The sequence below is a fragment of the Cryptotermes secundus genome, unplaced genomic scaffold, assembly GCF_002891405.2.
Source record: "Cryptotermes secundus unplaced genomic scaffold, Csec_1.0 scaffold247, whole genome shotgun sequence".
Taxonomy (NCBI): Eukaryota; Metazoa; Arthropoda; class Insecta; order Blattodea; family Kalotermitidae; genus Cryptotermes; species Cryptotermes secundus.
This window is the reverse complement of record NW_019740656.1, coordinates 2,320,132-2,333,845: the sequence shown is the minus strand read 5'-3', so window position 1 is coordinate 2,333,845 and position 13,714 is coordinate 2,320,132. Positions and strand designations below refer to the sequence as shown.

Sequence of the window (13,714 nt, the reverse complement as noted above, 5' to 3'; positions counted from 1 at the left end):
GTCTCATCGCACTTTGAAGTGACGAGAAACCAGCATCATCCATCCCGCTCGCTCTCGCTGTTCTCTTCTTCCTCTCCCTTTCTCTCGGAACTAAAGCATGTATGTTATGCAAGCAGACATTCTCCTCTGTGTGGCGGGTTGTCGTTACTCAGGCACTTCATCGGGCCCGTGTTCCCCTTGCTAGACACGTAATTCGCCGTGCTTTAAGTGTAAGATGACACGGCTGTTCGTTGGTCAGATCTGGTGTCTGGAAATGCTTCCGAAATATCTGTTCTTCGTTTGTTTGTTTCTTCGTTTGCTGACTTGCTATTCTCTCCTTTCGATTCTCTGTCTCTACTTCCTGTCTTATCTTTTTCTCTAATTCCATCGCTTCTATTCACCCATCCATCCGCCTATCAATGTATCCGTCCTACCTGTCTCTCTCTTTGTCTGTCTGCCTGTCTGTGTATGTATCTGTCCATGATGGAAAGATCAGTATTCAGTGACCGTGTTTACAAACTGCCACGCATCCCATCTGACTCTCTCGGATACCGTCCATAAGCATCACAGTCTATAATTATTTTCCTTATTGTAAATTTTACTTTCTATTAGTGATAATGAAATTATCAGGGAAAATTTAGTTACTTCCCTCTCTATCTGTCTGTCTCTCTGCCTGCCTGCCCGCCCGTCCACATATTCATCCATGTGTGTATGTATATTTGTATTGTGTGTGTATGTTTGCAAGCTGTGTTGGTCTGCATATCTAGCCATCCTTACTTATTTGTGACGTCAGCGTTATGATGTTCAAAGCCAATTCCCATGGAACTGCCCAATTGGAACTGTAGTGACATTAGTACCATAATTGCCCCTTGAGCCGTTTCACGTGCAGAAGGCAACCTGACACTGAGAGTAGGAGATGACTGCAGTCATGATGCAGTTAACTTTCTATTTCGTCAAAGTGTGACCTTTAAGAATTTTTTTCCCTCTCCATTAAATTAGTCAGTGTCACGCTCTTCCTTGTTCGTCTGTTTAAATAAAGTGTCCATAACTGCAAACAAAGGTGGGCTTCAGGAGACGAACAGTTGCAGAAGACTTCTGTGGCTTGCTGACAGCTCTCGTACTGTGCGTTGCGAAGTGTTTCAGTACGGAAATGAAGCATATCCCACACTCTCGATGCTTGCTCCATACTTAACCCTTTTGACTTTGCCTTAAGAACTGAATTTCTTGTAAGTAATATATACAAATTCAGACCGTACCTCACAGGAAACACATTACGTCTCCGCTACAAAGCCCAAGCGGTTAATGCTGTTTAGGGAAACAGTCGCTGTTTATTTTGAGAACTATATGGAACACACAAATACAATCTGTGGGCAGAAAACTCAGTCCGTCCCTCACAGGAAACACTTTACGTCTCCGCTACAAAGCCCAACCGGTTAATGCTGTTTAAGGAAACAGTCGCTGTTTATTGTGAGAACCACACGGAACACACAAATACACTCCGTGGGCAGAAAACTCAGTCCGTGCCTCACAGGAAACACATTACGTCTCCGCTACAAAGCCCAACCGGTTAATGCTGTTTAGGGAAACAGTCGCTGTTTTTTGTGAGAAACATATGGAGCACACAAATACACTCTGTGGGGCAGAATGCAGAGTTTTAGTGCGTTAAAGCAGGTGGTACATATAGTAAAGGCAGGGATTCAAAGCGTTAAAAAGATTATGGGTTGTTCTCTATGCATGCACATTTCGCAGATTGTTGTATGTTAGTGACGTAATGTTATAATGTTGTTTGTTGCAGATATAATCCCAGACCATGACATCCTTCAGGCAATCAAGATTCCGTTCGACGATCCTAAGACACAGTTCTTTGATAACGGTTTGGACGGCTTTCCAGCCTTCGGATTGCGGCCAGGTTCTGACATAAAGTCGCCGTATCGTCTGTTCATTCCAGAGAAATTGTACAGTGAATTCTCTATCGTCGCGACAGTGAGACCCAACACAGCTGAAGGCGGTTTCCTTTTTTCTGTGGTGAATCCTCTGGAGACAGTGGTGCAACTCGGAGTTCAGATCGCACCTGCAGGACCTTCCCAGCCCGGAAGCGCAAACATCAGTCTCTTGTACACCGATGTGAATAGTAACTTCGCTTCACAGACTATCGCTAGTTTTGTTGTGCCGTCTTTTGTAAAGAAGTGGACACGCTTCGCTCTGCGTGTCACGGCCGATAATGTGACGCTCTTCTTCAACTGTCAAGAGTACGACACTGTCCTCACGAAGAGAACTCCACAGGAACTTGTCTTCGATTCGGCGTCAACGCTATATGTCGGTCAGGCTGGACCTATCATCAAAGGGGCGTTCGACGTAAGTAACATAACGCTGTCAAGGACATTGCTGACGAACGAATCACATCTTACTGTTGTGTACTATGAAAAAATTAAGAATATATCCTTCACTGCAGCATATTCAAGCGCTTACTTCAGAGTAAATTGAAAAACTTGTTACATATTGGTTAATTCAGATTATGTAGCTCTATTGTCGCAACGGTGACAGTGACATTACTTAGCAACGACCGTTGTATAGTTTGTTTCGTGGTCGTTGGCTAGCAACAGGTCTGCATGCCACATTCCTTCAAGGGGCTAAGTTAGAATGAGTTATTATGGATTTACGGAGAGTTTAGTAAGGATGATTCTTATTTACGTTGGACTGTACAATATGTGCGAATATATATATACAGGGTGTCCCAGGAGGAATGGACCAAACTTCGGGAGGGTGTTCCTTATGTTAAAGTATGCCGATATAACCCAAAACACCTATGTCCAAAGTTGAACGGTTACGGAGATAATGGCCCAAGAAAAGTGTGGTCTTCTGGCAGGTCCACGCACTGTACCTCTCTGTACCTCTCAGCTGAGAGCCCTTATCTATGTTTGTCCTTGAGTGCGATGATACTCCCTAGCCGTGCTTATGTAGTTGGCTCATACCAGAACGCGCAGTCAGCACGTTACGTCATCGCTCGCCAGTCATGTGTTATGTATACTGCTTGGAAACCTAAGGACAATTATGACATGGCGAGCGAGTATTTTGTACTTCACTTTTATGGCTTCCTGTCACTCACAAGTTAGTTTGATGTTACGTACATTATTAACATTACAGAATCCACATATTCCTGCCAGTTTTAATATGTATTTTGTAATCAACAAGTGTGCAACCCCGGTCAAAGTTTGACACTTCTCTGGCCATTATCTCCGTAACCGTTCAACTTTGGACATAGGTGTTTTGGGTTATATCGGCATACTTTAACATAAGGAACACCCTCCCGAAGTTTGGTCCATTCCTCCTGGGACACTCTGTATATTCTTCACGCCTCCAGTGACCTGTATGTGCGAAGACGAGAGACAAACCTGGACACGTAGAGAGCTAGAGGCAGATGGGAATTTCACATTTATTCTTTTCTTTTAGAGAAGTTCTCAGATGAACTGTAGTTAATTTATCTACCGAACTGTACAATATTCTTTTAAGCATGCACCTCTTTCATATTCCGTTAACTGATTTGTATATTTGTTTGTTGAATGGTGTGATTCGTTCGCCAGATTAGTGGGCAGAAATTTTTGGTTTTTGAATTTAAATGTGTTTGTTACTGTATATCAGGCATGTCCAACTTCAAATAGGTTGTGATCGACTTTTTACTGTCAAAACTTGCAGTGATCTACCACCCCCTCTTATCGTCGTACCTCGCTTTAAGCAAAAACATTGGTAAAAATAACAAGACACATGATGTTTGTTGTAAAAGCAACACACACTGAAAGTACAGACTACTTTAACGCGTATTTTCCCTTCAAAATCTGAATATAATCACATTATATCACAAGCGAATTTACATGCTTTTCACATATAATTTCCTTATAGGCCTATGAGATCGACCAAAAATCGTCCCGCGATCGACGCGTTGGACATGTCTGCTGTATATAATAGTCATGTACTGCCTAAAATGTGTTTTATTTCAGGACCGGCATTGGGGAATACCCATAATTGATACCAAGTTATAAAACATTTTGTCTTTTACCTGTAACGACATGTATAGAACTTTAAGGGGCCTTATTTATATTTGACTGTTACTCTTGATGTGGACAGTATTTTGGCCACTTGCTTGCCATATGTGGAATAGATCGGCTCGCGGTACTGGCTTTAAAACCATCACGCTCGAGTAGTATAGCAGTTTATCAGTAGATGGCAGTCAGGAATGGTGTGATGATGATTACAGGAATAAACTGTCTTTCAGGTGATGTATTAACCTTGCTTTTTGGAGGTCACTTTAGGGAAGCATTGTGGGTCTTCTTGTTCAAGTGTTCTTAACCACTATCAGCTTAGGCGTTTTTAGCAGTCGTACCTGAGCCTACGACTTCCCGCCTTGTGGATCTGCGAACTTACGAGCCGATTACATTGACACCCAGTGGGTTGACGCTACTAATGTTAGAATATAATCTCTGGACTCGAATTCAGTTGTTTATGAAGTTCCTAAATGCTCTCTTGACTGCAATGGTAACTCTTAATGATCTACGGTGAAATACTAATTTACCCATTTTAATACGAGTGAGAGTCAGTAAATATTTCGCAAATGGACATAAAACGTAAAACATGGATATGCGAACTTGGTAAAAACATTTATTTTCCGACATGTCAACAACCAACATTGATACACTTGTCCCGTCGCTTTGCCAGTACGTCGAAACCCACAGTTTAGAAGTCTTTCGGATGTTGCCACTTCCGCACCTCCGTTTCAACATCATCAGCGAAGCGTTTGCCACTCAGTTGTGAACCTTATTAAGCGACAAGCACTTCCCAACACAAACAGGAAATATTTATTTATGGATATCCTTTGCATTGAGACCTCTTGCCAACAAAATCACACAACAGAACACTGCTCTTTGGTAGTAAATTCCTCAAGTACGGTCGCCATTTTGACTACTGAAACCTGCCTTCGAACATGCGCCTGCGCGTCTGCTACCTAGACTCATGAAGCTGGACTGTGCTGCTACCTAGTGATTCACATTGGAAACCTGTTACTTCCATTACAGCTGTTTTAATTCCATTTCTGTCCAATTTACTGACTCTCCCTCGTGATATCGTGGTATTTACCTGGAAGAAATGAGGACAGACACGAAACCTTAGTCAACATACCGCGTGTACCGGTTGAGGTTCAAACACAGAATCTTCTGAATGTGAGTCTTGGAACGTTACCGCCGCACTTAGTTGCCCAGTGACGTCACTTCCGCGAAGACACAATATTCAATCCGTTGTGATGAAATTAACGTGTCATTTGCCTTCACACACAATAGCTACATAAACAGTGCAGTATGAAGCTCTCAGTGTGTTCTCTTATGTGTTTTTGTGTTAGGTGTAATAAAATGAAGCTGAATGTTGTTATTCCCTGTCTGGGTTTGAATGGCGGCTGTGGTCTTGAAGTTTGCTTAACGCCTCTCGCATCCAATTACTTTATATTAAGTTCGTAGTGTAAACAAACTGTGCTCAGGCATATTCAGAATGATGACGTCACCTGCAGCGCTTTCGTGTTACATCCCCATAAAAGGGGCAAACTATCTTTTGTTATCTCTCAGAAGTATGAAATAATTATACAAACATGGCTGTTTAATACTGCATCTGTTTCCGCGTGTTAACATGCGACTGAAACGCTCTCTTCGGCACTTTAACGAGGTGGGAGCTCGTAAAGCTGGACGGGGTCTAAATATCGACTCGGCCACTTTGTGACGTGCTAAAAGATTTCGTGGAATTATTTTTAGAAGCTGACGATGACCATAAAATAGAATGACAGAAGAATAATTTCTGAACAGTTTTCCCTCACACCTTCTTTTCGTGGTTTATTTGCTTTGTATTTTTTTTTTATAATTTTCATATCAGGATCTGCGTTGGTGTGGTCAGTGTTCCTGCTTCGCGTTCGGTAAATCCTTGGGTTCAAATCTCGGCGCCCTAACCGTTGATCCTGAGCATGTTTATCGCGATTTTCTTCAATTACACGAGGTTACAGCCAGGACGCTGCATCAGGTGCGTCGCGTTTCCAGTTTATGGCTCACTGTCACGTGACGGTATATTGTCTACACTACTGATAGCTTCGTTAGGCGGATAAAAGTTTTTCCGGTGAATGATGACTGTGTTCATGAGGTGTGAAGGCGTTTTGGGCTTATCAGGGGGGTCAGAATATTTAGGAAGAAGAAAATGAAGCAAAAGAGATGAGGAAGAGGATGTAGAGGAAGTTGTGATAAAGGAGAAGCAGCTGAAGGATAAGGAATAGTAGAAAAATGACCAGGAACATGACAAGGAGAGAATAGGACATGGAAGAAAGAAAAGGAAATATAATGGAGAATAAGAAGACGGGAGAAACGGATAATTAGAAGGGAATGGGAGAGAAGGAAATAAGCCCACCGTCTGGTATATTGTGATGGAGAGGGTTTATCGAGAGGCTCTAGGAATTCATGATACAGCGACCCCTCACTCCGTTCTGTCTCTCTCAGACTGTACGGTGGCAGTAAGAACCTAAATAGCTTTACAGCCTCTCTACACCTACAGTCAGCTATAAAATGTTCTTGTACAGTCACGCAAAGTGTAACCCTGCACACTGTTGCAGGTCCCTATCAGTCTGTACGGTGACAGCAGGAACCTAAATAGCTTTACAGCCTCTCTGCACCTACAGTAAGCTATAAAATGTTTCTGTACAGTCACGAAAAGTGCAGTTCTGCACACTGTTGCAGGTCCCTGTCAGGCTGTACGGTGACAGCAGGAACCTAAATAGCTTTACAGCCTCTCTGCACCTACAGTAAGCTATAAAATGTTTCTGTACAGTCACGAAAAGTGCAGTTCTGCACACTGTTGCAGGTCCCTGTCAGGCTGTACGGTGACAGCAGGAACCTAAATAGCTTTACAGCCTCTCTGCACCTACAGTAAGCTATAAAATGTTTCTGTACAGTCACGAAAAGTGCAGTTCTGCACACTGTTGCAGGTCCCTGTCAGGCTGTACGGTGACAGCAGGAACCTAAATAGCTTTACAGCCTCTCTGCACCTACAGTAAGCTATAAAATGTTTCTGTACAGTCACGAAAAGTGCAGTTCTGCACACTGTTGCAGGTCCCTGTCAGGCTGTACGGTGACAGCAGGAACCTAAATAGCTTTACAGCCTATCTACACCTACAGTAAGCTATTCAGTGTCCCTGTTCAGCCACGAAAATATTCGAGAAACATTTCGCCAGCTGCAGCTACAATTTCCGAAAACTTCTCTATTATATCTTACTTATTTACTGATCTGATTCGAAACTGTGGTTGGTTACAAATCAGCTTTAAATAATTACAGAGGACTCGACGACCCTGCAGACTGTCGAGACCCACAGATTGGGAAACCACAGTTTAACGAAGTTTATATAAAGTACCGCTGATGATGACGTGTGTGGTTGTTGTAACAAATTAATGGATGTTGGGCTGCAGAAGCTCTTCTGTTTTGTTCAGAATTGTTTCTGCTGAAAGGACAATGGTCCTCTTGTAATTTTGCTGTCAACTACTGAAGATGACCCTTGAATTGGTATTGGGTTTTGAGATTCGATCCCTGGACTCTGTGAATGTTTGACACTCATGCATCGAGGGCGTAGAACCCTGTGACAGGGTGGATGGCGTTGTATTAGAGCGCAAGGGATGAGTGTAGTGTTCTGCCCTGAGTATTGTCTTCCACTACAAATACTATTGTATGGGGCACGTCCGTTCATTTGTTTGCTAACCGTGGCCTCTTGCTTCCACTCTCGTCAAACTGTCTGTCTTCCGCGACATCCGGGGGATGTAGCCCCAACCAACGCGCCACAGTGCGAGAGTGAGGTAAGTCCACTTCATGTGCAATGTTTTGTTGCTTGAAGGTTGCGTCGATATATCTTACAGACCACAAGATTTATATATTTCATGGGGTACTAGCGTTGTGTCATGTTTGGAAGTCATTCGGAAGTAAATTATTCTGTATTCCTTTCTTTATGTTGCTCACTCTGTGCCTGTCTATCCATCCATATGTGTCCCTACTTCATTTCCTATCTTATTTCCATTCATTCCGTTTTTGCTACTTTTAACGGCCGTGGGGATTCGTTGCGCTGACCACGCGACACCCTCTATCCGCTAAAGTTGGTACTAATTTCGCCAACAAGCGGCGGTCGTTCGGTCGGTATAGTTCGCTTGCGGACTAAAGCCACGGAGATATGTTCCTGTTTTCTTTCATCTTTCTCCATTTGTGTTTCATTTTTTCAAGTTTTTGTTTTAAATTATTTTGTATCCCCTTTTCCTTGTTTCATTTATTCTCTCTAGATTTGTTTATCTACTTTCTGATTTGCCTTTTCGTCTTCCATTCTTTTATTTAGTTATTTCTCTCCTCCTTTTCCTATTTTATACTCTCTTAGTGTTTCTATCCTTTCTCATTTCCGTTCTTACTCTTTATCTCCCTAATCTCTTTTATTCTATTTTTTCTGTATTCTGTGTTTCTTTCCTTCCACATTAGTTATCATTGTTATTTACATTCTTCCTTGTCTTCTTTCCTCACCTCTATATATTCGTTCTCTGTCTTTTCCTCAGTTCCCCCTCACTCTTCATAATCACCGGCCGTCAGACACTATCTGCGCTCTTTCCCCCAATTTCGCTGCGGTCAGTAATGATACGGACAGCCCTCGCTTTACGAAGATTCGTATTCCGATATTTCTCATACGAACTTTCACAAAGAAGCGCATGCCCTTGCGCTCCGAACTCGAACTCTCTCATCCGAAATCCCTCCGAACAAAAACCGATACATGCGGACGAAAACGGAAAGAACGCGTTATTGCAGTCAGTTCACCTTCTGCTGTGCTCCGTGTAAGATTTTGCTGTTTATTTAGCAGTTCTTAATATTTTTGGGGCACTTTTATATGACAATAGTGTCACCGATATTTATAGCGTAATCTGAACGTTTCCGATTTATTTATGTTCTTTTCTACGTTTTGGTGATTCCTTTGTTCGTTCTGGAACGTAAGAAAAGACGATCTCATTACGAAATTTCTCTTTACGAACTCTCTTCAGGAGCGTAAACACTCGTAAGAGCGGGGGCGGTTGTATGGAAGCAAGCAGGCCTTCATCTTTACGGCGTCACACTGAGATTTAATACCGAGAGTGAGTTCTCATCGTTTCTTTTTTTAAGATCGGTGCTTTTAGAAAATATGGCACATTTAAAGTCGCATTAGCAACTGCCATAACCGCGTTCTTACTTCGCCTATAAAACACTCGTGTGAGTAATTCAGTTGTCATCAGGTTAATGAGATCACCGAGACGGAGCGGTCTCCTGACAGCCGCATGAGGGACGGCGTCTACGTCACGTCCATAAAATATCGCTCCTAAACGTTTAGAACAACAGTGACATATCTCGTTCTTCAGTATAACTTCCTGGTAAGCAATCCTTCATGAGGCGCCCAAATAAGGAAGCTGATATGGATCTCGAGCTTCATTACCGTGTCTTGAACAAGAGGGTAACTCTGAGGACTTCTATTCGGGAGATCTTCAGTTCGTATATCTGTCGAGATACCGACTGTCCTTACTAAAGTGTCTCGTTATATCTACAGACCATCCCGAGATAGTACCTCAATTAGGCCACGACAACTTCCCGTCCAGATCCTTTCCACTTCACCAAAATTCGCATCTTCCGACGCTGTCTTCAAGGTTTAAGCTCAATAGGCCACGACCACTTCCCGTCCAGATCCTTTCCACTTCACCAGAATTCCATCGTCCGACGCTGTCTTCGAAGTCGAAGTTCAATAGGCCACGACCACTTCCCTTCAAGATATTTTCCATTTCACCAGAATTTGCATCGTCTGACGCTGTCTTCAAGGTTCGAAGCTTAAACCAAGCAATTACCCAGCAAGATATAGAGAAACTGACCTTTTCCTGCAGGTTGCTTGATTTACTCTTCGATTCTGAAATTGGATCTAGTAGCTTCCCCCGAAACGTCGGTGAGCGTTTACCACGGTACATCCAAGAAGACTGTATTTTTCATTGTCCAGATCTCCAAAAGGAACAACCGATTTTGGAAACGTGATACGAAAATGGAAGGAAGGTGGACAATGCAGAAAACATCTGTCGAAATGAAATGAGTGGAATTGGTGTTTATGTAGAGCAACAGCTGCAAACAGAGTTTGTGTCTTCTAAATACTAGTAGAATATAAAATGCGTTTAAGTGTATGCTGAATAGTTCATAAGCGCTGATCTGTTGACAACTCCCTCCCCCCTCTCGCTCAACGAATATTGAAATCACATACTTAGTCACGACCTGTACTAAACACTGACAAATTCAGCTCTCCATTAACACAAGCCATCACCACGCATGCGTACATCGGTCGATGTTGCAGCGGAAGATTGTGTTGTAACAAGCTGCAGAAGTCTGCAGATGCCTTCCATGCACTTGGCAGAGAAGCAAGTTCTGCAGTCTGGCGGTGTTTTCCTGTATAGTGCACATCCACAAGCTGTGACATAATGACGGGAAGCCGGAAGAAACTATCCGCTGCTAAGTAACGGCTAAATGAATAACTGATACGCACGCAACAATAGAATAGCTGTTGGATATGGCGTTTATATTTAAAACATGCACCTCTTATTAGAGCTTATTGATCTGGCTCAGGATAGGGACCAGTGGAGGGCTGTTGCGAACACGGTAATGAACATTCGTGTTCCATAAAATGTTGGGAAGTTCTTGAGTAGCTGCAGAATTGGCGGCTTCTCAAGAAGGGCTCAGCTACGTGAGTGAGTGCGGTAGATCGGAGGTTCTGAAAGCAGTGACTATGAATAGTACTGTCTCCTGGGCTGTGACGCCGTGTAGTCCGATAGAATATCGCCGAAGTTTCAGAGAAACATCCTTCCATTATCTTGAGGCTCAAAGAATAAATGAAACTACAGGAACTCAATTTGATGTTTGATACTTGCTGCCTGCATGGCTTAATCTCCGATCCTGATGATGGAGATAGTAGAGTCCTGCGAAACGTCGGTGACCTTATACAGGGTCACACGGCGCTACATCCCAGTAAGTACTTTTGGCATCTTCTGTTCCTAAATAGCTACAACGGTTTAATTGTTGTTAGAGTTATAAGAGGTTTGAACCCGGGATTCTCAGATGGCACCAGACAGCGACGTTCAGAGTCTCGTATTATTATCTTCAACTTTTCCTCCATACACAGACAACTGATACATCTGTACAACTTTAGGAAAAAACATCTTCTTTATTATTAATACTCAATTTAATGCCATGCATCTGTTCAGCCAATCGCTTTGATTCGATATGCTGCATGTTTCCGCCCTAAGAAGCAAAGGACCAATTTTATTTAATATCAGAGGAACAATATCGAGTTTGTAGACGTAACTTGACTGTAGGTTCTACTCAATAAAAAGTAAATAGAGCCAAAAATTTAGTATTTGAAAATACCAGAGAAATTTCCCTTCATACACTCAATATACTCCATAGATAACCCTTCCACTAATCCCGCCCTATATCGTATTATAGTCCTTGAAAGACNATAATAATTTTTATTATTATTTCCTCTTCTCCACGCCGTCCAGACTGGCTCTGAGGCCCTCCCAGCCTCCTATAAAATGGGTTCCCGGGGCATTTCCCCCGGGAGGGTAAAGGAGCAGAAGCGTGAAGCTGACCACTCACCTTCATCTAGTTCAGATGTCAAGAATGGTGGACCTATACCTTCAGGTCCTCATAAGTTTTCATAGCCTGGCGCTTAATTAATTAAGCACAGGAACAATTTTATCATCATCACTGGATTGGCTACCTGAATGCTGAATTACTGTTGGTCGTCGCCAGCAGAGTGACTCTTGGTTCCGTGTCCACGCTTTACTGTCTGACGGCTCTGGGAGCCTTCCTCGTCGTCATAATCCTCTTAGTCTAGGGGCACGTTTTGCGGAGAATGTCAACCAGAGAAACTTCTAGCATTCCCGTGACCCCACGTCATACTGAAGTCCAGCCGCTAAAGGACAAAGATTACTGACATCAGTTCTGCGTTTGGTTTCCATGGAAACGACAAGGCGACAAACAGTTACATGCTTAGAATAATTATACTATTCTACTGGCCGATCTTTCCCGGCGTCACGCATATGAGATGAATTCGGTTATGCCCAGTCGCGTCAACGGGCATGCCCTTTGTTATCATGCCAGGTAAAGAGGGGTAAAGTTGCTCCTGTGCTTAACTAACTAAACACTACACCGTGAAGACGTATGGGGGAGTGGACGTATAGATCCTCATTCTTATACCTCGGCACTAGTTTGAGGTGAGTCGTCAGCTTCACGCCCCTGCCACTTTACCCCCGGGGAAAGAGACCCCGGTACCCATTAAATATGATGTTGGGTGGACCTCTGAGCCCGTAGTAGAAGTAAGAACTCTTGACCCCACCAGAACTCGAACTCCGACGCCTCGGCCGTCCAGCCCGTAGTCCAGTCGCTATACAGACTGCGCTATCCCGGCTCCAAGAACCATTTTTAGGTTAACTGTCCCCAGAAATTTTTGAACCCCCCCCCGAAAATGAGGTTTTTGCTTAACGTACGAGAACTATTCGTTCTAGAATTCGAATATTTTGCATTCCATAAAGTGCAAAGAGAAAGGAAAAAAGATCTTGCTTAACATTCTCTTAGTGGGGGGTGGAGTCCAACTGTGTCCACTCGGCACGGCGGCCACTGATTGGCCTATTGTAGCCTGCCCCGGGTGATTATGATGATGGAGCAATTGGTGGAATGAAGATTGCCAAGGGAAACCGAAGTACTCGGAGAAAACCCGCCCCAGCGCCACTTTGTCCACCACAAATCCCACTTGAACAGACCCGGGATCGAACCCGGGCCGCCGCGGTGGGAAGCCAGCGACTAACCGCTTGAGCTTTGGCGCGGCCACTAGTTAGTTAGTTAGTTAGTTAGTTAGTGGTAGAAATGTATTCAGAAGAGATACCCACTCTTGTTTACAATGTCGCAGTTTGTGACCTGTTTTGTAACGTAAGTGAAGGCCCAGCTGACAGCTCAACGTAAAGGTCAGGCCTTATGCCATTACACATTTGACTGTAGCATCACTGTGACCTTTCGAGTTACGCTGTGGGCAGGTCCTCACAAGCAGACGTCTGTCATGTCCGGAATCGTATATAAAAATGTTCTTTTGCTTCATTCACAAACAAACGACTTACCTAGGCTTCGTTCATGCACGAAAAAAAAAATTTCGCTCCGTTCATATAAACAAAAAAGTCCACGTGGCCGTGTTCATTCAACCCTTTGGGGGTTTGACAAAATAATGTTTAAAAATTGAGTTTATAGCTCAAAAAATACACGTCTACATTACAAAGACAAACCGATTAATGCTGTTTGGGAAAACGGTTGATGTTTATCCTGAGAACAGAGCACCTAAATGCAAGAAGTGAGTCAGAACACAGTAGTGACCTCTGCCCTCTGAAGGGTTACAAGATCCTGTTGTTTCATTCCTGCGGTTGCAGCTTATTTAGGCTGGCCAGTGAAATACCCCCACGGTCATCCCTTATTTATCTCCTCTCGCGCCCACTTTGGAGCATAGGGCTGATTTCTCAGTTTCTTGATCATGTTTACAGACGGTAGGTCTCCTTGGACGGGGGATCAGCTCGTCGCAAGGCCTCTACCTAAACACAGGAAAATACAAACTGAACCGTGCAACGGTTCTTCTCTGTGAAGTTCTTTGGAG

At 43.4% G+C, this 13,714-nt stretch overlaps 1 protein-coding gene across 8 annotated transcripts in view; it reads left to right on the top strand.

The window, feature by feature from the left end:
- The window catches only part of LOC111872382 (collagen alpha-1(XVIII) chain), a 378,674-nt gene that overhangs the window by 142,856 nt on the left and 222,104 nt on the right, over window positions 1-13,714 (top strand). For all 8 annotated transcript variants that reach the window (XM_023866208.2, XM_023866202.2, XM_023866207.2 and 5 more), the window contains exon 3: window positions 1,775-2,334. In XM_023866208.2, coding sequence (XP_023721976.1) covers window positions 1,775-2,334 — 560 coding nt within the window. The remainder of the gene's footprint in view (window positions 1-1,774; window positions 2,335-13,714) is intronic.